General features: G+C 34.5%; 1 protein-coding gene across 3 annotated transcripts in view; it reads left to right on the top strand.

Annotated features, from left to right (window-relative positions):
* The window catches only part of ZNF292 (zinc finger protein 292), an 82,186-nt gene that overhangs the window by 46,810 nt on the left and 10,753 nt on the right, over positions 1 to 24,623 (top strand). For all 3 annotated transcript variants that reach the window (XM_037013749.2, XM_037013758.2, XM_037013768.2), the window contains 3 exons: positions 8,955 to 9,157; positions 15,316 to 15,452; positions 17,010 to 17,151. In XM_037013749.2, the coding sequence (XP_036869644.2) occupies positions 8,955 to 9,157; positions 15,316 to 15,452; positions 17,010 to 17,151 (482 nt within the window). The remainder of the gene's footprint in view (positions 1 to 8,954; positions 9,158 to 15,315; positions 15,453 to 17,009; positions 17,152 to 24,623) is intronic.

Raw genomic sequence — 24,623 nt, 5'->3', positions numbered from 1 at the left:
GCTTTCACGGAACATCTCACTTAACAGAGTGTCATGTAATTGGAATCATACAATATGTGTAGCCTTTTCAGACTAGCTTCTTTTCACCATTGGCCATCCATCTATTTAATCAGTTCTGTTATATATATACAGTAGTTTCAGAATTGATAGCCTGTACCCTTGTGGAAAAAACCTTATTAATTACAGTACAGTGCTTATATGCAGTTCCTCTTGTCATCATTTTTCCAGGCTCCACTCATCCAAAGTTAGTGAGCACCTCATTCTCCCACCTTTTTCAATGAAGTCCTCTAACAACATTTGGAATATTATTAGACTCTTCTGCCATACTCTGCATTCCATCAGGGTTTCCCCACCATCCTAAATGAACTTTTTAAAATTTGCATATCTTGAGATTCCTCCTTTGTGTTGTAAAGTTATCTGAGTTTTGACAACTGCATAGTGTCATGAATCTACACAGGAGTTTCACTGCCCTAAAAAACATCAACTGCTTTACCTATTCAACCCTCTTCTGCACTTGACAACTACTGATTTTGTTTACCATCTCTATAGATTTGCCTTTTCAAGAGTGTCATATAATTATATCCTTTTCAGTCTAGCTTCTTTCAGTTAGCAATATGTTTTTAGTTTTCATCTATGTCTTTGAGTGGTTTAATAGTTCATTCCTTCTTGTTGAATAGTATTCCATTATATTATGTGTGGTATAAATGTACCACAATTTGTTGTTCCTTTTACCTGTTAAAGGACATCTTGTTCACTACCAGTTTTTGGTATTTATGAATAAAGCTGCTATAGACATTCATATGCTGGTTTTTATATGGACGTAAGTTTCACTTCTGTTGGGTAAATATCTAGGAGTAAGATTGCTATATCATGTGGTGAAAACTGTTGCTTTACTGCCAAACTGTACCATTCTGCATTATCACCAGCAATGAATGAGAACTCTGTTGCTCTAAACCCTTATTGGCAATTAGTACTGTCTATTTGGGGAATTTTAGCTATTCTGATAGATGTGTGGTGGCACCACGTTTTAATTTGCGTTTCTGTAATAACATTATATTGAACATCTTCATATGCATACTTGCTATCTGTATGCCTTTGGCGAAGCATCTGTTTAGATTTTTTGTCTACTTTTAATCAGGTTGTTTTCTTATAGTTGAGTTTTGACAGTTCTTTGTACAGTTGAAATACCTTTATCAGATACAAGTTTTGCAAATATGTTCTTTCACTGTGTGGCTTGTTCTTTTTCTTTGCAGTGTCTTGTACAGAGAAGTTTTAAATTTTAAGGGAGTCCATGTACCCAAATTTTTTCCTTCATGAATTGTGCTTTGGGTGTTTTATCTAAAAACTCATTACCAAACCCAAGGTTGTGTATATTTTTCTCCTGTTTTTTTCCTAGAAGTTATATAGTTGTGCATTTTACATTTGGGTCTATGACACATTCTGAGACTTTTGTGAAAAGTGTAACCTAATTTATGTTTTGTGAATCTTGGCTTGTCTTCACTCTTACCATTCACACTTCTCTTTCTGAACAATCAGAAACCCTGTTTTTAATATGTAATTAATTTTGAGACTTCTTACTCAGGACTGTATCTATTTCTGTAGCCCACAGTTTTGCAAAATGTTCTGAAAATTAAAATTTCCCATGTATTCCATTTGCTCCATTGTTTGTACTGCCCTTTTTAATCTAAATATTATTATCAGAACCACCATAAGAATAAATGAATTCTCCTTTTCTCTGTCATCATAAATAGTATGTATGTAATCAAACCCACGCAGTAGGCCTTTCTCAGGAAGTTACCCGCGTCTGCCAATTTGTCAACATTTTTGGTGAATTTTAGGAGTCACCTTGGGTTTTAGCTTTAGTAACATTTTACATAGGTTAATAGCAGCTCTCTGACACTCACAGGGTGTGCACTCACAGGTCCTGAGCCTGCTTTCCCCTGTTTTATATGTGTCATCATTTTAAAATACAAATCCTGAGGGGGCTCCCCATTGTAGTCACACTGAACTCCTTTGTCCTTTTTCCCTTTACTTCCCCCCACCTTGGGATAATTTGTAATTGCATAAATTGCATTTGTATTAGCTCACCAGTCCTTTCTTAAATTTAAGCCCTGCAGTTCTTTTTTTCAGAACCCTTTGGTTTTCAATCCTTCGAAATTTTATGAGGCAGTAAGTCTTTGTTTAAGTAATAAACTTTCCATTTTAAAGTGAACATGGAAAAATTCCTGACCAGATATTAGTGTACAAAAGATGCAGTAACATTTTTAAGGGAAAGGAGATGGGAAGAGAAAACAAGTTACAAATGAGGGTGAGGCCAGATCTGATTATATTTGATTTGGGGTAATAAATGTCTAGTTCTTTGGCCCTTTGACAGTTTGATATCGTGTGTGTGTGTGTGTGTGTGTGTGTGTGTGTCTGTGTGTGTGTGTGTGTGTGTGTGTGTGTGTGTGTGTCTTTACCTGTCTATGTAGAGAATGTTTCAATGGGTGACTCTGAGACCTAGACGTGAATCCGTTCAGTTTTTTTGTGTTAGGACATTTCTTACAGAAAGTCACTAAAAAGAGCACCTTGCAAACTCTACATTAAGTGTGGGTACTCTTAGAAGTACGCTTTTCCTAACTCTTGTTCCTCTTTGGCTGTGTTTCCCCCCACAACCCCTGCTTTCCCTTTCGCTCCCCCATATCTTCCTCCTCCCCTCTCTTATTCTCTCTCCCTCCCTCTCTCCTTTGACCTTAACTCACCTTGTCTTGGCATAAAAATAAGTAAATGGAGCATTTTAGATTTTATTTTTAAAAATCACTACTAAATTAGATTGCCTTTTACTTTGTTATAACCTTGAGAGCCTTGAGGATCAGTGACTGATTAGAATTAAGCTGATAGAACTTAACTACAGTAAGCTTATAAAAGTATTCACTTGCTCATTTCATGCTGATGACATATTTCACATTTTCTTAACATTAATTATAGTCTAATTACTTAAACATAACCATCATGGTCCCAAGATTTTCATTTTTATTAAAAACACATACTCAAAAGGCTTCTTGAAACATCCTAGAAAAATACACTGTATCTGTTTCAGTAAGTGCATTTTATGATAATGTTACATGGATAAATATGTGAGAATTCAAATGAAATACTAGTAATTCTTAGTTCACACAAAATTTTAGTGTTGTATACTAACTAGATTCATCTGTGACATAGTAGAATATTCTTTTAACATTTTGTTATATGTCAGTCATGTCAAAAACCAGTTATAGCCATACAGTTTCAGGCTTAATGAATAAAAAGCAAGCAACCATGATTTAAGAAATTCTGAAATCTTTAAGTGAAAATTCTATTTCTTGAAAATATAACATGTTCCTTCAGGAATGGCTAAGAGTTGGGGTGAAGGTTAAGATTATCCCTAATTGGTAATTTGGACACTGAAATACAGTTCCATGGAGCGGTGGTTCTTAATCCTGGCTGTGCCCAAATCACCTAGGAGTTTTTAGATGACCACTGCAGACAGCCTACCTCAGACCAAGTACAGTCTCTGGGTCTGAGCCCTAGGCTTTAGTACTTTTTGCAAGTTCAAGATAATTCTACAGCCTGAGTTAAGAACCACTATCAAGAGCTTGAAGTGTGTTTTATTAAATTTCTGAATTTGAATTAAATGCTGAATAGATTATTCATTTTTTATTGTAGTAAACACATTAACATAAAGTGTACTATTTATTCATTTTTTAAGTATACAGTTCATTAGTGTTAAGTATAGTCATACTGTTGTGTGACAGATCTCTGGAACTTTCTCATCTTGCAAAACAAAAACTCTGTAAAAATTAAAAAACTACTCTCCTTTCCCCCACCCTTCTCTCCGAGCCCCTGGTTAGCTGATATGATGTTTTTGGTTTCTATGACTTTGACTACTTTAGGTACCTTGTACAAGTAGAATCATGCCATATTTCCCTTTTTGTGACTGGCTTATTTCGCTTGGCAGAGTGCCCTCAAGGATCATATCCACATGTAGCATTTGACAGGATTTCCTTCATTTTCTAGGGTAAATAATACTCCTTTGTATGTATATACCACTTTTTGTTTGCCTGGTCATCTGTTTGATGGACATTTGGATCACAGCCACCTCTTGGCTCTCACGAGTAGTGCTGTTAAGAACAAAGGTGTGCAGATATCTGTTTGAGACCCTCCTTTCCATTCTCTAGACATACCCAGCAGTGTGATAGCTCATCATATGGTCATTTTATTTTTAATTATTTTGAACTTCCAGACTGTTTCCCATAGAGGAGGTACCATTTTATAGTCCCATCAACAGTGCGCATAGGTTCTGACATCTCCACATTCTCACCAATGCTCATTTATATCTTTACTAGTAGCCATTCTAATGGGTGTATTTCTGTGGTAATTAGAGACACTGAGTATCATTCATAACTTGTTGGCATTTCTGTAGCATCTTTGGAGAAATGTATATTGCCATCCTTTGCCCACTTTTTAATAGGGTTATTTGATTTTTTGTTGAGTTGTAAGAATTCTTTATATATTGCAGATATTAACCCCTTATCAGCTACATGATTTGCAGATATTTTCTCCCATCCATTTCACTGTTGATTCTGTCCTTTGATACACAAAAGTTGTTTGGTGTAGACCCATTTGTCTATTTCTGTTTTTGTTACCTATACCTGTTATCATTTCTAACAAATCATTGCCATGTCCAGTGTCTTGAAGCTTTTCTCATTTGTTTTCTTCTAGGAGTTTTCTAGTTTTGGGTCTTGATTTTAGATCTTTAATCCATTTCAAGTTATTTTTTTAATATGGTATTAAGTTCCTTAAGAGTCCAGTTTCATTCCTGTGCATGTGGATATCCAGTTTCCCCACCATAGTTTGTTGAAAAGACAGTCCTTTTCCCATTGAGTGGCCTTGGCACTCTTGTTGAAGATCATTTGATCATACATGTGAGGGTTTATTTCTTGGCCTTATGTTGCACTGCCTATATGCCTATCTGTGCCAGCATCATACTGCTTCGGTTATGGTAGTTTTGTAAATTATTTTGAAGTGAGGAAGAGTGAAATCTCAAACTTGGTTCTTATTCAAAATTGTTTCGGCTATTTGGGGTCCCTTGAGATTTCATACGGCTTTTAGGATAAATTTTTCTATTTGCAAAAAATGCCACTTCAGTTTTGACAGGGATTACATTGAATCTATAGATTGAGCTGGGTAATTGGACATCTTAACAATATTATCTTCCAATTCATGAACATTTGGGGATCTTTCCATTTACTTGTGTCTTTAATTTCTTCCAGGAATATTTTGTAGGTTTCAATGTACAAGTCTTTCATCTTCTTGGTTAGGTTTTTCCTAAGTATTTTGTTCTTTTTGTTGCTATTGTAAATGAAATTGTTTTCTTAACTTCCTTTTATATTCATTATTAGTGTATAGAAATGCAACCTATTTTTGTGTTTTGATTTTTTGTATTCTGCAATTTTGCTAAATTTGTTTATCTAATTATTTTGTGTAGAATTTTCAGGGCTTTTTACATAAAAGATCATGTCATCTACAGTCAGATTACTTGTCCCTTTCCAATTTGGATGCCTTTTCTTTCTTTCTCCTTCCCCAATTCTGAATTGTTTTTAAAAGAAATACAAATTGTATTTTTTTTTAAAGGTGTAAGGAATACATATATATTCATGTAGGCCATGATGAGAATTTGGGGATTTACCTTTGAAGGGAAAGGGAAACCCCTGGAGGGCTTTAATCTGGGAAAAGACAATCAGGTGTTTGTTTAAAAAAAAGACGAAACACTCTGGTACTAGAGGAGATGTGAGGAGATGTGATGAGACGAGTAAGAGTGTGTACAGACTACAGAGTGCTATGTTATGATCTGATAGACTAATGATTTGGGCTGGGAGGAGTGGACGAATGGCAGAAATAGAAATGGAGAAAAGTGAATGGGATTGAATATTTAGGAATTAGAAGTGACAGATTTAAATAGTGGATTGTATGTATGGGAGAGGAGGGGTCAGCAGGAGAGCTCATTTTTAAGGCCAACTCTTAGGTTTCTGGCTTGAGCACAACTAAGTGGATTGAGATAACACATACTGTGGTATAGAGATTTTTGTATGCAGAGTTTCAGATGCTTGTGAAATGGCTAGTCAGATGCTGCAAAGGAAATCCTGTGCAAATCTGGGTGTGAAAATATGCACCCAGTAAGTTGTCTCTACTTTGGGGGGAATCAAAGACCTAGTCTTAAGTTTTGGTGCATAGTTCATGCTCATTAATATTTGTGTAATGATTTATCACAAAAATTCAACTGACACATTGTAAAATATTTATCCTTAATGTAGGAATTAATATTTTCTTTTTTAATATTATATAAATGGCATTTTATGGGAGAAAAGCCATTATTATTTTCTTAAATGAACTGGCTGAATATCATCCATTTACATTGTCATTTTATGTCATCCAGCTCTCTTGATAGGCTCTAATACAATAAAACATGCTTTTCTGTTCAAATCCATAATTACAGAGGAAATAGATTAAAAAGCTACAAACTAGTGCAATTTAAGATTTTAAAAAATATTCTGAGATGGGAGTTGAAAGAGTAGGGAGTGAAATTTGATGTGCAAGCTACTGAAGGAGATCATAAAACTTTTTTTCATAAGTAACAAGCACTAAAACAGGTAGTCTTTGATGTGCTTTTACAACTCTGAGGAAAAAATGTTCTGGATTGGAGAGAAGTAGAGAAAGATACAGAGGAATGGGGAAAGGAAAAGCAATGAAAGAGAAATGGAGAAAGGTGATAAGGAGGGAGGTAAGTAAGCTTTCAGCAGATTCTGAATTATTAGAATGTAATCCATTTGAATTTTGAGTTTCAGAATATATAATTATTTTCCTTTAAAAGCTAATCCTACTTAAAGCTCTTTACTGCTATATAAAGTGCCATTCTAATTAATAGACCAGTCAAATAATTTTTTTTCCCTCAACACACCACTATATAAAGCTGAAAGTCAGAAGACTCCATTATTCTGGTCCTGGTTCTGTCATTAACTGGCTTTATGGCCTTAGGACGTCACTTGCCTTCTGTGAGCCTCAGTTTACTCATCTGCCAAATGATGCCACCAGACAAAATGATCTATAAACACTCTACTGCTCTAATATTTCTTTGAAATCACTTTTGCCTTAAATGTGGCAATGGTTTCCCATTATTTAAACACATGTACACACACACACACACACACCATGTTTTTGAAATTAATAATATTAACATGTCCTCCTGTATATTGAATCAAGTACAGAAATTATTTTGCACAATTTGACATTCTAATTTACATGCTGCTGTTTCAGATTTAAGGGACTATTTGAGATTCTCCTATTAAAATTTTCATCAGTTTTAAGTTCTTGCCACCTTTAGTAAAATAATTTCTTTGTCATGATCTTTGGAGTTTGTTTATTATGAGTTTTCATGGGAGAATTTGAAAAAATTCCAAGACTTTATTATCACTAGGGTTTCTTCTCATTAGACTTTACTCTATTAGGAAACTAAAGCTGTTTTAAAGTCTATGACTTACTTATAGCCAGAATAATTCTAATTTTCAAGTTTTCATTTAAAATCTTTACAGATCTTGCTTTTGTCAGTGAACTGAACTGTGAAAGGATATTTGCAATATAGTTGTCCTAATAGGATCATGTGATGCAAAAAAAAGAAAAGTTATGCCCTGTATATGTAAGACACAGAGAGTCAGAGGCATCAAAAAGTTACTGTTCTATTTATCTGTGTTTAGTCATTATACTTTTTGGTTTTGTTTAATGTAAGAATAGAGAGCAGCTGGTGCAAAAGTATAGACCTCCAGAAAAGGTTGAAATTCGGGATCCCATGTTAAATTGCTTATATGTTCATGGTTTTAATACAAGGAGCCATGATTATACTCTCTTATAGAAGAACCTTTTCGTAGTGTAGTACAGTTAGATCTAAAACATAAAGGTACTGGAGAGTAGCTAAGAATATAAAGAAGGCTAAAATATTCCTCATTTGTCATCTTCCAACCCACAAATTACTTAGTAGATATATTTTCCAGTTTGTTCACAAGTACAGAAATTATGTGTTTATTTGTAGGGCTTTTAAAATTTTATTACTAGAAGCCTTCCAAAGCTTTCAGGCTTATCCGTCACTACATAAATTTTTACATGATTTACATCCTGGTAAAGAAACTTAGGAAAAAGTTTGAATTTGTATTTGTTAAAATTTAAATTCTCCTTCACAGATACAAAAATAAGAATTACTTGTACTTGATCAAACAAGCATCTTTTACTATGTTGAAAGATTTGGACAGAATAGAAATTTATTATGCATAGTGGGTCTTAAGCAAATGTTGAGGTTTATTGTTTGCTGTTTTAAAAATAGCAACACAAACCCACAGAAGTTTCAGCAGACTTCCCCACCCCTTATTTATTTTTCTGTGATATATTATTAATTCATTCTAAAACACCTATGAAGCAAGATAGAATTCACCTTTGTAAAATGAATACGTCATCAGTACTGAACCACAGTATTAGCTGAATCTCATCCAAACATCCTTTTGTTGTTGCCAGTGTATGTAATGCCCTAGCAGTGCAAATTTCTAGGGATGCTAAGCTCTTATTCCAAAATAAATGCTGTGGGAAAAGAATTTATTATGATTTTAGTTAACACTGACTACTAGAGTTTAATGCAAAATTATTTTTATCAAGAAGTCAATTCACCTCATCCTAAATGGTACTCTCAGGCAAAATATTTAATGCAACCTTAAAAAGTTAGCAATGAAATCTTCTGCTTATAAGGTGAAATATTTTGTGATAACCTGCCAGTAATAGAAAATCGCAAAGAAAAATGTTTCTTTTGGTTTTTAAAAAATATTCCATAAAAGTCTATGTATTGTAGATGAACTATTACCAAATGTTAATAATCTATTATGTCTTGTTTTTTAAAGTGAATGAATTTTTAACTTTTGAGGGTCCCATCTTGTTGGATATGAGAATTAAACATCTAATCAAAACAAATCAGTTAAGTCAAGCAACTGCTCTAGCAAAGCTGTGTTCTGATCATCCAGAGATTGGTACAAAAGGTAGTTTTAAGCAAACATACCTTGTCTGTCTTTGTACATCATCACCAAATGAAAAGTTAATCGAAGAGGTGAGTATATTTTCCTTTGTTAGTAATTATTTTTAAAAGTGAAGAAATTGATTTTCAATTAGATTAGAATGTCTTTTATTTCCCTTTCTCTTTGATAGTCAGGGACCATTATCAATCTTACATTTTTGGTATGTTCTTGGATAGTGATTCTAAGAATCTCTCAGAATTATATGTGAACTGATTTCACCTAGTTTCTCTTCTAAATAATTTGGATGTTTTAACTGCTTTGACGAAATTATGGAAAAGAGGGTGGTGGCTTAACAATTAGTAGGATGTTTGTATTTGGCAACATTTAGAACTTGATCTGCAAGTATCTTGGACTTTGAGGTACTGGCAGATCTTAACTGGATAACTTAATTAAGGTAATTTTATAAAATTTATATGACTTCCCCCCCTAGGAATACATTCTCTGTTTTATATACATATTTATATATGCTTATGTATTATATATGAACATGTAATAAGTATGCTTATATATAATGTATACATATATATGTTTATATATTTACATAATATGTATATATAAAATAATCCTAGAGGGTAGTCAGATACAGATATATAGATAGCTATCTAGAGATACATGTTAATATTTTGCATATTTAATGTAAAACTTAATTTTCATTGTGAGACATGATTCTATTTTTACTTCTAGTTTGGCATGAAGCATAGTATTCATGTATTTGTATGTTTTATACTACAGAATTCTGAGAGTAGGAACATGATCCAAATGGGAACTTTGCATTTTGGAGGATTCATAATTCCAAAATAAAGTTGGAGACAGGATATGAGAATTAAAAGTTACTAATAAAGAAACAGAGAATATGTATTTCAAGAATTTAAATAAAGAAACTAGAATATGTTGGACAGCATTGTGTGAGCATTTACTGTGTGCCAAGAGTCTTGTGTCTCTGGAGTCCTTTGGCTCCAGAGCAATCAAGGGGAGAACAAAGGGATTGTGGGGCAAACTTTAAGTATACATAGAGGGAAAACTTGACATACAGAAGAGAGGGCAATCAAGAGAGTTCCATGATCCCTCGAGTAGACAAGTTGTAATCAGAGTCCAGAAGAAGGATAACCTCAGACAGAAAGCTGAATGCCCAACATGAGGTTAGAGGTTATAATTACAATAGTAATAATTTAATTTTTCTTGAGAATCAAAAGTGAAGAGTAATAAGGTAGGTTTTTTGACCGAGATTAGAAATAAGCCTGTTATATGTAATGCGGATACTGGGAAAAGTCATGTTAGGCATTTCTAGGCTAGATGGAGTAGAGCCAAGAGCTCTAGCCTAGAAAGTCATACCATTGGTTTGGACATTAGCTAATCTTTATAGATTTTTGTTCCTTTACTATTTCTTTTTTACCTCAGGTAATTGGCTTTTTAATTGCTGTATGTCAGAGCAAAATAAAAGATTGACGTTTTCTTGTTAGTTCAGAATCACTGGATACAGTTTAATTGGCAGATAAAGTTTCTTGAGATGGCTTTGAAATGGGTGTAACATTTTTTTTAAATCTTAAATAAGTTAGTTATTGTGCTGCTACATCTTAGATTTTTTCAGCTTTAAAGCTGTCAGTTTGGTCCTTGCACTTAAGTCAGTCAGTCCATCCATCTCCTTCCTTCAGCATATTTTTATTAAGTGAATGGTGTGTGCTAAGCCCCAGGAGGTTAATTAAAGATGAGTAAGGCATAAGCCTGTCTTAAAGAAGCATAACTTCTAATACGTAACGATCTATAAACCTTAGAGTTGTTGGGTTAGCATTGAAATACTATTTGAAGTTGACTGAATTTGTAAATAAATCTCCAGGAAAGAAACCTTTGTTTCTAGCTGTCTCTTGAATATCAAAAGATCTTGCAACACTGAACCTAAATTCCCTTTTGGTTTAATTATCCAGGAGTTGAGTAGCATCTCCCAGGGCAGGCTGGGGAGATCCTCAAGAAAATTCTCTGTGAGCACCTGAGTATCTCTGATGTCATATGAAATGATTTTTTTCCTTTTTTTAAAGCAGGTAGAATTAAGACATTCCATATTCTTAAGCAGAATTCTCTGAAGTCTCTGTACCCTACCCCAGCAACAAAACTAGGATTGTACAGAACAGGACAGGGTATGTGTAGGTCTACACATTTCCTTGTTAAAAGCCCCTTTTTGTTAGAGATTGATTACTCTTTTGTATTTCTATTACAAACATAGAAACTTGTTCTTCATTGTTTCATATAAAGTGAGTTAGGATTAGCTCTCCCCAAAGCCTATGATTTCTGCCCCAAGGGGAAGGTAGTGACTTTGGAACAAGCCACAGACATTGTCCCCTTCAGAAGAGGTTCATTCTCTCTCTCTCTCTCTCTCTCTCTCTCTCTCTCTCTCTCTCTCTCTCTCTCTCTTTCTCTCTTTCTCTCTTTCTCTCTCTTTCTCTCTCTCTCTCTCTCTCGCTCTCGTGACCCACTTCATTCATTTACTTCATCTCTCTGGTTCTGTAAGCATTTGAGTTTTTTACCTATTCCTTCAAGTAAGTGGAAATAGATACTGGGAAGAATTGACCATGGCCTGGATCTGTGGCCTTTTGGGGAAATCCTTGTGCAAGTGAGCCAGTAGATTGACTATTTCCCAGGACCCTTTCACTGTGGTGGAAATAGCTGCTAGTCCTGGTAAATGGCAAAGGAATGGGGCTGAGTGAGATGAATGTTCTCCTGGCTTCTCTGGAAGGAATGAGATTTGGCCTGGATTCTAGATAGAAAAACAAAACTAGCAGTGTTTAGTTCAGATCCAGTATTTCGAATTTCTGTTGGTTTTGTTGTTAAACAGATTTTTGAAAAGTAAAATCCTATCATTTCCCCATTTAATACTACCCCCAAATAATCAGTTAAGTTTGAAATTTAATATATATAACTTTTCTGACATTATTCTATGCACATACATACATACATACATACATATTTTTTATATTTTTAAAACATATACCCTGGTTGCTAATCACTTTTCCCCCATTTAATATAGACATTTTTCCATATCATTCCACATAGATAACCACATTCTTTACAGTGGCCTAATGATTCCTTAGTATGGGTTTGTAATATCTTTAGCCAAACGGGGACATTTAAATTGTTGCTTTGTACATGCATCCTTTCATTCTTGTTGGGGTGAACTAGGGTAAATTCCTAGAAGTAGAATTGCCAGAACAAAGATTCTACACATGTTGAGTTAATAGGTAGGGCCATACAACCATCTAAAAACGATTGTTCTAGTTTATACTCCCATAAACAATATTTGAAATTTCTTCTTTCCTTACACTAGAGATTGTCTTTTAAATTTTAGCTTTTAAGCCTGAGAGTTAAAAAATAGTAGCTCATTGTTTGATTTTATATTTTCTCAGTATGACAGGTTTATTTTCTAGATGGAACAGTTTTATTTTGATAAACAAAAGACTATTCTTGAATTACGATTTGAGCCCAATACATTCTAAAGTACACTTAGTAAATGTTTATACAATATTGATGAAGTGTTCTGTATTTTTTTTGAATACCTGGCTTAATGTAGTCGTATTAAAGCATAAAATTGATTCATATTTTTGAAAAGATTTTTCTGCTTTACAAAATGATATGTGTTTAATAAACAGACCATTCTAATTGCTTTTAAATACTGTATTTGGAATTCTAAGTTTTCTCTTGCTTAAATTTTTGCTCATTTTTTAAATCAATAGCGTATAGGTATTTGTAATATATAAATAATAAATATAGGTAATATATTGGTGTTCCGTACCTTAGGCTGCCCTGCATTTTAAAAATCTTGTTCATCAATGGTATATTAGACCTGTATTTCACTTTCACAGTTTCAGTCATTCATTAGTTTAAATACGGTTTCATTTCCCTGCCATTCTCTTTAATGTCATATATTTTCAAGAGGGCCATCTAGTGGCAATTAGAAATGAAGGCTGTCAAGTACACAGTAAAAATTGTCCTTAGTATACCTATAAAAAGTGAGGCCTTCTGTGCTATTGAATACAGCAGATGTTTCAGTTGATACATTGTACTTGTGTTCTAAATATATAGAAACTGTCTTAACAAAGAAATGTGTATTCAGATTACTTAGTAAGCTAACATAGGTAATATTGCTGGGAAAATTTCTTACTTATAATGTACACATTTTGCATCTTTTGAGCATTTTTCGAGAGCATTTATCGAGAATGTCTTAGGCTTTAGAAGAACAAAAGATCAGGTTCAAAATAAACCCAACTTTCAAGAGAAAGGATTTTTGTTAACCTGAACTTGTAAAAATCAGTATTTAGCAATAAAGGGCCTCAGTATACTTGTGCTTGTGGAATTCTGGAAGGAGCACTGACTTTGCAGCTAGAACAAGGTTGAGATCTTGATTCTGCCACTAAGCATGTGACTGAGCAAGTAACTTAACCTTTCTGAGCCTTATCTGCCAGGCAGGCTGTTGTTCTGATTAGCAATGCTGTTTCTAAGAAGCTGGCACCAGTAAATAGTAGCTGCCATTGTTGGTATTAACATGTAATGAAAAAGTAGACCAAACGAAACTCGGGAGTTGATTCACTAACATTTGTCTGCATAGTTATGCCAGGGTAATTGTTTAAAGTTCACACAACTTGTAAAAAGAGATAATATGATGAAATGCAAAGAGCATGAGTCTTTGATGTCAGTCAGACATAATTTGATATGTGACTACTACTAAACTATTGTAACTTGGGCAAATTATGTAATTTCCTTGAACTCCACATTCATTGTGTATAAGATGTTAATGATAATACCCACCTAGTAGAAAAGTTATGATTAATAAAAATATATGACTGGCAATGCATTTTACATAGTAATACATATTTGAATATATTTAAATATGTTTTCAGTAACAAGTATGTATTGTTCAGTAATCATTTTTGTTTAAATGGGGTCACTTACAAATAAAGATTCATTAGAAAGAAGCAGATGGAGTACTAGAAAGCACTGCACTAGGAAGTTCTAAGGCTTAGGTATGGTCTTAACTGCCACTAACTTTTCAGACTTCCTTTAAGAAATCATTGTTGTTAAACATAGACTCAGAGTTGGGTCTTTTCTTGTCTTAATATCTTCTAACCCAATTTAATGTATAAAGTGGAAGTTCTCAATTTATTCCCAGGCAACGTTTATCTTCATTATCGAAGATCAAGACTACCCTCATCCCCATTTAGACGTTTGTTCAACCCTAAACACTTTACATTTTATACTCTCTCTCTCTCTCTCTCTCTCTCTCACACACATGCACACACACACACACACAGGCTTTTGCTGTATTCAAAAATTGATGAGGAGAGAGATCAACAAAGGGGCATGGTTACCTGTGGTACATGGGTGCTTGTGGTCTGTATTGGTCTTCAGTAATTCTTTTGCCATTTATCAGTTGAACCATGTTGAAATTAATCTATTCTGTTGAACACCAGTGGTTTGTGATTGGTTGTATGCTATTTGTTCTATTCTTGGCTTAAAGCAAATGCTTATAGAGATAATAGGTGAATTCTCCTTACATAGTAAATCATTATGAGGTAGTAAATTTTGATTTAAAAAAATAAGCAGTAGATATAAGTATAATTAAGTGAATCACATTGGCTTTATACTAGGTTATACTTATGCATGCATGATTGTTCAACAGGCTTTGGGATGGAATTTATATGAAAAGAAAAATAGTGGAAATGTATAGAAAACTGAGGTGAGCTTAGTTTAAAAGTGGTGTAACTACATAAAATGTTGCATATTATACTTTTTTCCCTCAGATAAATAGAAACTTTTTTCATCTATATCTGTAGACCTCTCTCTGTCTTTCTCCTGATTCTAATGCTTTTTAAATTGCTGGATAAAAGGGGGAAAAATACAAGTACCAGCAGCTTTTCTTTTTCACTATCATAGACCTAAATTAATGGGTAGAGGCTGCTTATAATTAGCATTAGTTATTTACATATAAATGAATGTTTGTAAAGTTCCTGAAAAGAGTTGGTTCTCTGGCTTGAATGAGGATTATTTATTTACTGCAGCCCAGAAATGACAAATTGAGTTGATAGTGTATAAGTTAGTGAGGTTTTACTGATAAAAATATCTATAAATATCTAGTAAAAAACTTAGTTATATTACCGTATAGTCTAATGTAAACCCATTTTATAGCATATTTCTGTATTTGTAGATTTCAGAAGTTGATTGCAAAGATGCACTAGAAATGATCTGTAACTTAGAATCTGAGGGTGATGAAAAAAGTGCTCTTGTTTTGTGCACTGCGTTTTTATCACGCCAGCTCCAGCAAGGAGATACGTACTGTGCTTGGTGAGTTGATTTTCTTTTGTAAAGACAGGTTTTGTTAAATAAGAATACAAGATAGGTTGTGAAAACACATATTTTTAAAAATCTTTTGAAGTATTATCAAGACAGAAGGCTTGTTTTTAGATATTACATGCTTTGTACCTGGTAAGTAATTCATATTGCAACTTTAAAAGCTTTTTGTATTAAGGAACACACAATTCCATAGTATACAGTGATCAGAGAATTTTTTAATGTTGTAAGATGAAGAGATTATTTTGTTTAATGCCACAATAAAAATGATATGTAAAGGAACCTATGATTAAATATATGTTTTTTTTCCTCTGTGTATTACACACTTTTAACTACATAATTAGCTGCTAGTCATATATGTATGGAAATATAGTTCATTTTCTATCTTACGAGATACTCAACTTCACTAACTTCTTCAATGCATATTTTTTAATACGGTACCTTTCCAAGTGTTCAAAGCCTGTTATATATAATCCTTTGAGAGGATACAACTAACTCAGATTCTTCAGTTAACTCCAAAAACTCAAGGTCAATGCCTTAAATTAGTGCTAGCTAAAACCAACAGTTTATCTGGTCAGTCAACAGTATTATTAGTCCTCAGAGTTGTGTTGTGGTTAATGGAAACACAAAGGAAAATTTAGTTTATAACCTTTTGACATTCAAGAATAGTTATCAAGTGACACATGGCATACAAATGAATATAGAACAGGCAGTATTAAAATAAATGGTTGTATAATCAAAAAGAGTAAAGTTCATAATTATAATGGTTTTCTGAACAAGTGGAAGGTGAAAAGGGCAGAGTTCCTAGGAGTGGAAACTGAGGAAATACTAATAGGAAGCGCCTGTATTGAGGAGAATACTTGGTGAAAAAAGTTGAAGCAAGGAAGATTTTTGTGAAAATTAACCATGAAGACAGAAGAGAAATAGGATGATAGATAAAAAGGAGGAAAATTCATCATCACTTCAGTAGGATTACTTCCTGTGAAAAATACATTGTCATAGCATTTAAAATACTTTTCAAGATTTCTTTCATTACATCACTGCTGTGGCACAGATTAGTTGGTTACTTCCTTCTGGGTTCTGTGTCATTGGTTCTCAACATTTAATAATTTTAAACTTTAAATTTAATTGACCAATTAAATTGCTACATTGTAAATTTAAGGTAGAAGATAAATTTAAATGTTTAAAAACCATTATGCCATTGATGCACTTTATATACACACACACATTCTGTACTTTTTTTTTAATGACGTGAAGTTCAGATGTGGCTCAAAGTTACCATTTGTATAACTTGTTTAAATGTTAGGTGTTTTCTTAGTAAAAGGCAGTACTTCTCTGAGATTGAAAAATACTAATAAAATGATAAATTATGTACTGATTTTATTTAGTCTTTAGAAAATAGAGATCTATTTTCATGCTTTTAAACTTAGTTCCACATGTAGTGTTGGAATATTAAACTAGTTTTAATTTCAAATGTAATGACTGGACTAACATAGTCCATGATTATTACATTACTGCTCAGCTTACCTTTATACCTTTTTTTTTTTTTAGGGAACTTACTCTTTTCTGGAGTAAATTACAGCAAAGAGTCGAACCATCTATACAAGTGTACCTAGAAAGATGTCGTCAACTTTCTCTGATAACCAAGACGGTGTATCACATTTTCTTCCTGATTAAAGTTATTAATTCAGAGGTAAGAAAATCAAGGTATCTTTTCTTAACTTAAAATATATAACTTATCTTTAATATTTTAACACAATTTTGACACCTCTCCCATGATTTCTGTTTATTTCAGTTAGTGTTATCAACAGTTGGTTTTCTTATGAGTCCTTCAGGACATTTCATACAGAGAAACTTAAAAATGGAAACGAGAGACAGGGGCTTTTCTTAGCCTAAAGAAAAATAACATACATATATTTGTACTTTTTATTCTACAGTTTTTACTCGTAGGTGTTACACTATTTTGATAATTTGACTATAGAAATTTTTAAATTGGAAAGAGAAATTTAGTGATAGCTTCCTTTCCTAGCAGTTTAGCAGATTGCATTATATAACAAAAACCCTTATACAAAACACCCAGGAATACTTGATAAAATAAAATAAACATCTTTTTAAATGTATAGCAGCTGAGATTGCAAGAATATTAAAGAAAACCTACACTTAAGGAGGAGGACCCTATTGAGCTAACACTGAAACAGCTTGAGCTAATGCTGGGTTTTCTCCTATCGTGGTGGGAAATATAGAGTATGTTACTACTTGTTACTTGTAATAATATAAGGGTTTGAGTTTTAATATCGACACAGGGTTGGGAGATAGCTGTATAGGAATAGGAAATAAGATCTTGATCCTTCTCAAGGTGGTAACTTAGAACCGCGCTCTATGTTCCCCTCTCCCACCTCCAAACTGAGTACTAAAATTTCATTGAAAAAGTAGACCAGAAAAATATTAACACAGATGGATGATAGAGAACCTGGTGCATGTCTGACTGGGCTGTGGGTCAGAGGAGGGAAATGTTTCCTCTAAGAAGTTTGTAACCATAGATCTGCCCTCACAGAGATTTGGGGTCCAGATTTACCCTATATATATAGTCTGGGAATTCTCATGCCAAGTAAATATCAAAAAGATGAAGATGGAGTTTTAGAGTGGTAATACCTGATTATCTGCCAGAAACAAATGCAGAATTGCTTTGGAAGAACATACCCCCAGTACAGGATTCTCAGATAAAGCCCTGCTTGAGATGAGTTCATGGTCAAGATTTACAAAAACATGAAACATGGTGCCATGCGGGAATATTAGCAGAGAGAAAGAATAAGATTAAACATGAAAGGACAAAAGCTATAAATTACATATAAAGACATAAGTAAGTTAACCATCAAGATTTATAGAACATAAAACAATCTGATATGAATGAATTTCAGTAGGCAGAAAGAATAGAATTATTTGCCTAATATTTTTTAAAATATAGTAATGGAAAAATCTATAAAATACGTTCATTTAAAGACAGAAAAGAAGGAATCAAAGCAAGAGAAAGATACTATCAAAATGACCAGATTTTAAACAGTCAAAAGAACTGTCAATATAAAAAAGTCATTGAAATGAAAACACTTAACAGGTGGATCAGTCAGCAGATGAAACACAACCTGAAGAGGGAAGAAGCTGAGCAGAGGTTGCATATGTGGTTGTTTATTAACTAAATCAGAATCCAAGTTTTACACTTTTTCTGACAGTAGCCCTTGTAGGGATGCAGTTGCCTTCCGTTTTAAATGTACGGGAGACATTTTCCAGTGGTTCTGCCATTGCATAAAAGGGGATGCCAGATAGTTTTTAGGAATCCTTAAAAACTGGGTTTCAGCCTCACAAGAAGTGTTTCTTAATTGATATGATTTTTTTTTAAAGGAAAGGGACCAAAAGATGCTCTCTTATCTGTTTTTAAAAGTTATCTCTTAAAATCTGTAGTTGGTCAGTAAATCTTATCTTCATTTTTCTCTCCTGAGATAATTTCTCTTCATATCAGGAGTAAAGAACAAGAATGAATCCTGCTTTCCAATTTTTCTCTGTATATTGTAGTGCTACAGATTAAAAATAAAACAGTAAGTTTCTTAAGAAACTACTATGCGATTTTAAAATGTAGGTTGGGCCACACTATTTTATATCTAACTTAAAGAGCAACATGGCAGAGTAGAAGGAATGTGGAACTAGAAGCCAGACAAACTGGATATACATCTTGACTTGCTATTGACCACCTGGCAACTTTGATCCCTTTGGATTTTATTTCTTAATCACATGAATTGAGTACACTAGGTAAAAGAGACTCTGCTTTCTCAGCGTTACAGCCCATTCACAAGGAGATTTGTGTTGGAGAAGGGGGAGAAAACTTGGACAAGAGCTACACTGTCCATTGTGATAGCCTTTAGTCATTAGTGACCATTCAACTTAAGTAAAATTAAAAATTCTGTTCTTTGGTCACAGAGGCCACATTGTAGGAGCTCAGTAGCTTGATGTGGCTAGTGACTACCATACTGAATAGCACATTTCCATCATTTCAGATAGTTCTGTTCAATAGTGCTTCTCTAGAGAGACTTTGTGTTCAGAAGTAAACAACATAAAAAAACAGTTAAAATAAAAGCATAGCTTGGAGAAATTGGCCATGGGAGCAGACTTACTGACAAGGATAATGTACAGTATGGTAATCACTTTGCCCCCAAAATCTTGTTTCCCATTGCATAATACTTTCTGAAATCTCCTCAAGCAGGTTTTATCTTAAAACTGGAATCATAGATTATTACTGTTTGAGGACCAAAAGAGAGAGCTTAAAGTTATGCTGTAGTAACTATTAGGTTCTAGTATAACTCCTCATTTTTCACATGTGAAATTTAGCCTCAAGGTTAGTGGTTTGGGTTAAGTGGTTTGGGTTAAATGGTAACCTAATCTAAACTCAAGGAATTGTTGAAGACTATAGACCAGCTACTCACATAGTAATTTAAAATAATTGTTTCCTTCTTAAATGTTAATTGAGATCTACAGAGCAAATGGAGCAGAGAGCTTGGTGCATCTTTCTATTCATGCTTTTTCCTAGACCCCTGAAGCTAAAGGGTTGAAAAATACAGCCCTGCCTTTATGAATTTCATAGGCTCTTGATGGAGACACACAAACAGTTGAAATATAATATAGGTCTTTCTACTATAGTAGATTGTGGTTTTTTTGGTATAAAATGGTTTGTTTATTTATTTACTTATTTTGGTATCATTAATATACACTTACATGAGCAACATTGTGGTTACTAGATTCAGCCCATTATCAAGTCCCCACCACATAGCCCATTACAGTCACTGTCCATCAGCGTAGTAAGATGCTATAGAATCACTACTTGTCTTGTCTGTGCTATACTGCCTTCCCTGTGCCCCCCCACCACATTATGTGTGCTAATCGGAATGCCCCTTTTTCCTCTTATCCCTCCCTTCCCACCCATCCTCCCCATTCCCTTTCCCTTTGGTAACTGTTAGTCCATTCTTGGGTTCTGTGAGTCTGCTGCTTTTTTGTTCCTTCAGTTTTTTGCTTTATTCTTATGTTCCACAGATGAGTGAAATAACTTGATACTTGTCTTTCTCTACCTGGCTTATTTCACTGAGCATAATACCCTCTAGCTCCATCTGTGTTGTTGCAAATGGTAGGATTTATTTTCTTCTTATGGCTGAATAATATTCCATTGTGTGTATGTACCACCTCTTCTTTATCCATTCATCTACTGATGGACACTTAGGTTGCTTCCATTTACTGGCTATTGTAAATAGTGTTGCAATAAACATAGTGGTGCATATGTATTTTTGAAACTGGACTCCTGCATTCTTAGGGTAAATTCCTAGGAGTGGAATTCCTGGGTCAAATGGTATTTCTATTTTTAGTTTTTTGAGGAACCTCCATACTGCTTTCCACAATGGTTAATTTACATTCCCACCAGCAATGTAGGAGGGTTGCCCTTTCTCCACATCCTTGCCAACATTTGTTGTTGTTTGTCTTTTGGATGTTGGCCATCCTAACTGGTGTGAGGTGATATCTCATTGTGATTTTAATTTGCATTTCTCTGATTAGCCATGTGGAACATCTTTTCATGTGCATGTTGGCCATCTGAATTTCTTCTTTGGAGAATTGTCTGTTCAGATCCTCTGCCCATTTTTTAATTGGCTTATTTGCCTTTTGTTTGTTGAGGTGTTGTGAGCTCTTTATGTATTTTGGATGTCAACTGCTTATCAGATATGTCATTTATGAATATATTCTCCCATACTGTATGATGCCTTTTTGTTTTGTTGATGGTGTCCTTTGCTGTACAGAAGCTTTTTAGTTTGATATAGTCCCAGTTGTTCAGTTTTGCTTTTGTTTCCCTTTCCCGTGGAGATATGTTCATGAAGAAGTTGCTCATGTTTATATACAAAAGAGTTTTGCCTATATTTTCTTCTAAGAGTTTTATGGTTTCATGACTTACATTCAGGTCTTTGATCCATTTCGAGTTTACTTCTGTGTATAGAGTTAAGACAGTAATCCGGTTTCATTCTCTGACTTGTAGCTGTCCAGTTTTGCCAACACCAGCTATTGAAGAGACTGTCATTTCCCCATTATATATCCCTGGTTCTTTTATCATATATTAATTGACCATATATGCTTGGGTTAATATCTAGACTCTCTATTCTGTTCCGCTGGTCTGTGGGTTTGTTCTTGTGCCAGTACCAAATTGTCTTGATTACTGTGGCTTTGTAATGAGCTTGAAGTTGGGAAGCAAGATCCCCGCTGCTTTATTCTTCCTTCTCATGATTGCTTTGGCTATTCAGGGTCTTTTTGTGGTTCCATATGAATTTTAGAACTATTTGTTCCAGTTTGTTGAAGAATGCTGTTGGTATTTTGATAGGGATTGCATTGAATCTGTAGATTGCTTTCGGCAGGATGGCCATTTTGACAACATTTATTCTTTGTACCCAAGAGCATGGGGTGAATTTCCATTTATTAGTGTCCTCTTTAATTTCTCTTAAGAGTGTCTTGTAGTTTTCAGAGTATAAGTCTTTCACTTTCTTGGTTAAGTTTATTCCTAGGTATGTTTTTATTTTTGATGGAATTGTTTTCCTGATTTCTCTTTGTACTAGTTCATCGTTAGTTTATAGGAATGCAACAGATTTCTATGTATTAATTTTGTATCCTGCAACTTTGCTGAATTCAGATATTAGTTCTAGTAGTTTTGGAGTGGATTCTTTAGGGTTTTTTGTGTGCAGTATCATGTGATCTGCAAACAGTGGTAGTTTGACTTCTTCTTTACCAATCTGGATGCCTTTTATTTCTTTATGTTGTCTGATTGCCATGTCTAGGACCTCCAGTACTCGGTTGAATAAAAACAGGGAGAGTGGGCATCCTTGTCTTGTTCCCAGTCTTAGAGGAAAAGCTTTCAGCTTCTCACTGTTAAGTATGATGTTGGCTGTGGGTTTGTCATACGTGGTGTTTATTATGTTGAGGTACTTGCCCTCTATACCCATTTTGTTGAGAGAGTTTTTATCATGATTGAATTTTGTTGAATGCTTTTTCAGCATCTATGGAAGTGATCATGTGGTTTTTGTCCTTCTTTTTGTTGATGCGGTGGATGATGTTGATGGATTTTCGAATGTTGTACCATTCTTGCATCCCTGGGATGAATCCCACTTGATCATAGTGTATGATCCTCTTGATGTATTTTTGAATTCAGTTTGCTAATATTTTGTTGAGTATTTTTGCATCTGTGTTCATCAGGGATAATGGTCTGTAGTTTTCTTTATAGTAGATTGTTAAGACACCTGTGAGAGCACAGGTGTCTGGTAGTAAAGTAGGTGCTGAATAATAAAAAGAAGTGGGCCATCTAATCTCTTCCCTTGTCTGTCTTGACTGAGTTATGGCCAGGCAAAGCAGGACAGGAGTGTTTAGTAACAGACAAAGCATTTAAAGTGGTGTACAGAAAAACCTGTTTTCTTCTCTCTCCACTACTCATTGAATACTTGTGGTCACCAAATGTGTAGGGATTTTTTTTTATCCACACCAAGCAATTATCTGGACACCAGCTGCAATTTAATTCAATTCTTACACTGTCTACATGAGGGTAGCTCAGTCCCACAGGACTACTATTCCCTACCCTTCACCTCCCACTTCAGATGTCATGCACAAGTCCAAGTCATCTGTCACCTGTGCTTCTGACCAACTGGCTATAAATCAGAGGTTCTCAGTACCCACTCTTCAGATTAGATTAATTTGCTTGGGTGGCTCACAGAATTCAGGAAGTTGGTATACCTAATAGATTTCCAGTTTACTATAAAAGGGTACGACTCAGGAAGAGCCAGGTGGAAGAGATGTGTAGGGCAAGGAATGGGGGAGGGGGTGAGCTACCTTCCCCCGTCTCCACATGTTCACCAGCCCAGAAGCTCTCTGAACCCAGTTCTTTTTGGGCTTTTCTGGAGGCTTCCTTGTGTGAGCATGATTGGTTAAATCATTGACCATTGATGATTGAGTCAACCTCTAGCCTCTCTCCCTTCCTTGGAAGTGGGAGTAGGGGACTGCAATTTCTACCTGTAATCACAGTTTGCTTCCCCCTGGTAACCAGCCCCTATCCTGTGGTTATCTAGGGCTTGTGGTTGGTTAAAAGCCTTATATGATTAGCAACACCCATTTCAACTTTAATGCTCTGGAGCTGTTTCATTCAGGAGCTGGGAACAAAAGATGTCCTTAGAGTTATCACTTAGATAATTACAAAAGTTTTAGGAGCTACATATTGGAGTGAAAACCAAAATATGTATTTCTTAGTATATCACAGTATCACAAGGTGGTAACAAGACAAATGAGAGGGAAAAAAGGCATATTTGGGGAACTACAGTTAGCTCAGTTTGGGGTAGGAGGAAAGGTAAAAGGTGCACTAGATCAGCTCGGGCAGAGATAAGATTGTGAAAGTCTTTTTATGTGTCATGCAGAAAAGTTTGTTCAATTCTGAAATGTACAGGTAAACTATTAAAAATTTTTAAAGTATGAATGGATAGGGAAGGATTGAGTGGGATATACTTGAGCTACAGTCATCAGTGTGTAAGCCGTGGGTAGGTTTGGGTCCCAGATACTAGGCAGCCAGAAGAAAGGAGCAGAAAAGGGGACACCAGAGATAAAACCTTGCGTTTTTTCAGAAACTTGCCTGGTGCTATACCAGTGCCAGAATGGGGGATGAGTTTCTGTCCCTCCTCTAAGTGGTTATCACTTGGCTTTATGATCCTGTGACTCATAAATTCAAGCTGTTGTTGTCAGTACTTTTACGAAGTAATGTTAATTAAGTAGATTTTTATGGGCTACTTGCTTAATCATATTTTATTTATGGATAATTGTGAATTCAAACTCCCCTTTAAAAACACACTTCTTATATAACCTAGCTTATGATTTGAATATTGCCTGTAAAAACTTAATTTGCTAACACACACTAAGATGAAAATTCACAAGAGTAGAAGTTTTGGTATAGTTTATTATTTTGTTGGCATTACTTGTTAAGGTTTCAAATTTATAACATTAAGATGTTTTTTTAAAGCAAATTTCTTCAAAGCTGTTAAAGAAACGAGTTGAAACAAACCCTTAATGAGTTGAACCCTTGAATCCAGTAGGAGACTGTATTGGAATAGAAATGTT

The sequence above is a fragment of the Manis javanica genome, chromosome 13, assembly GCF_040802235.1.
Source record: "Manis javanica isolate MJ-LG chromosome 13, MJ_LKY, whole genome shotgun sequence".
Taxonomy (NCBI): Eukaryota; Metazoa; Chordata; class Mammalia; order Pholidota; family Manidae; genus Manis; species Manis javanica.
Note: the sequence above shows the minus strand (reverse complement) of the source record. Positions and strands in the feature narration are given on the sequence as shown.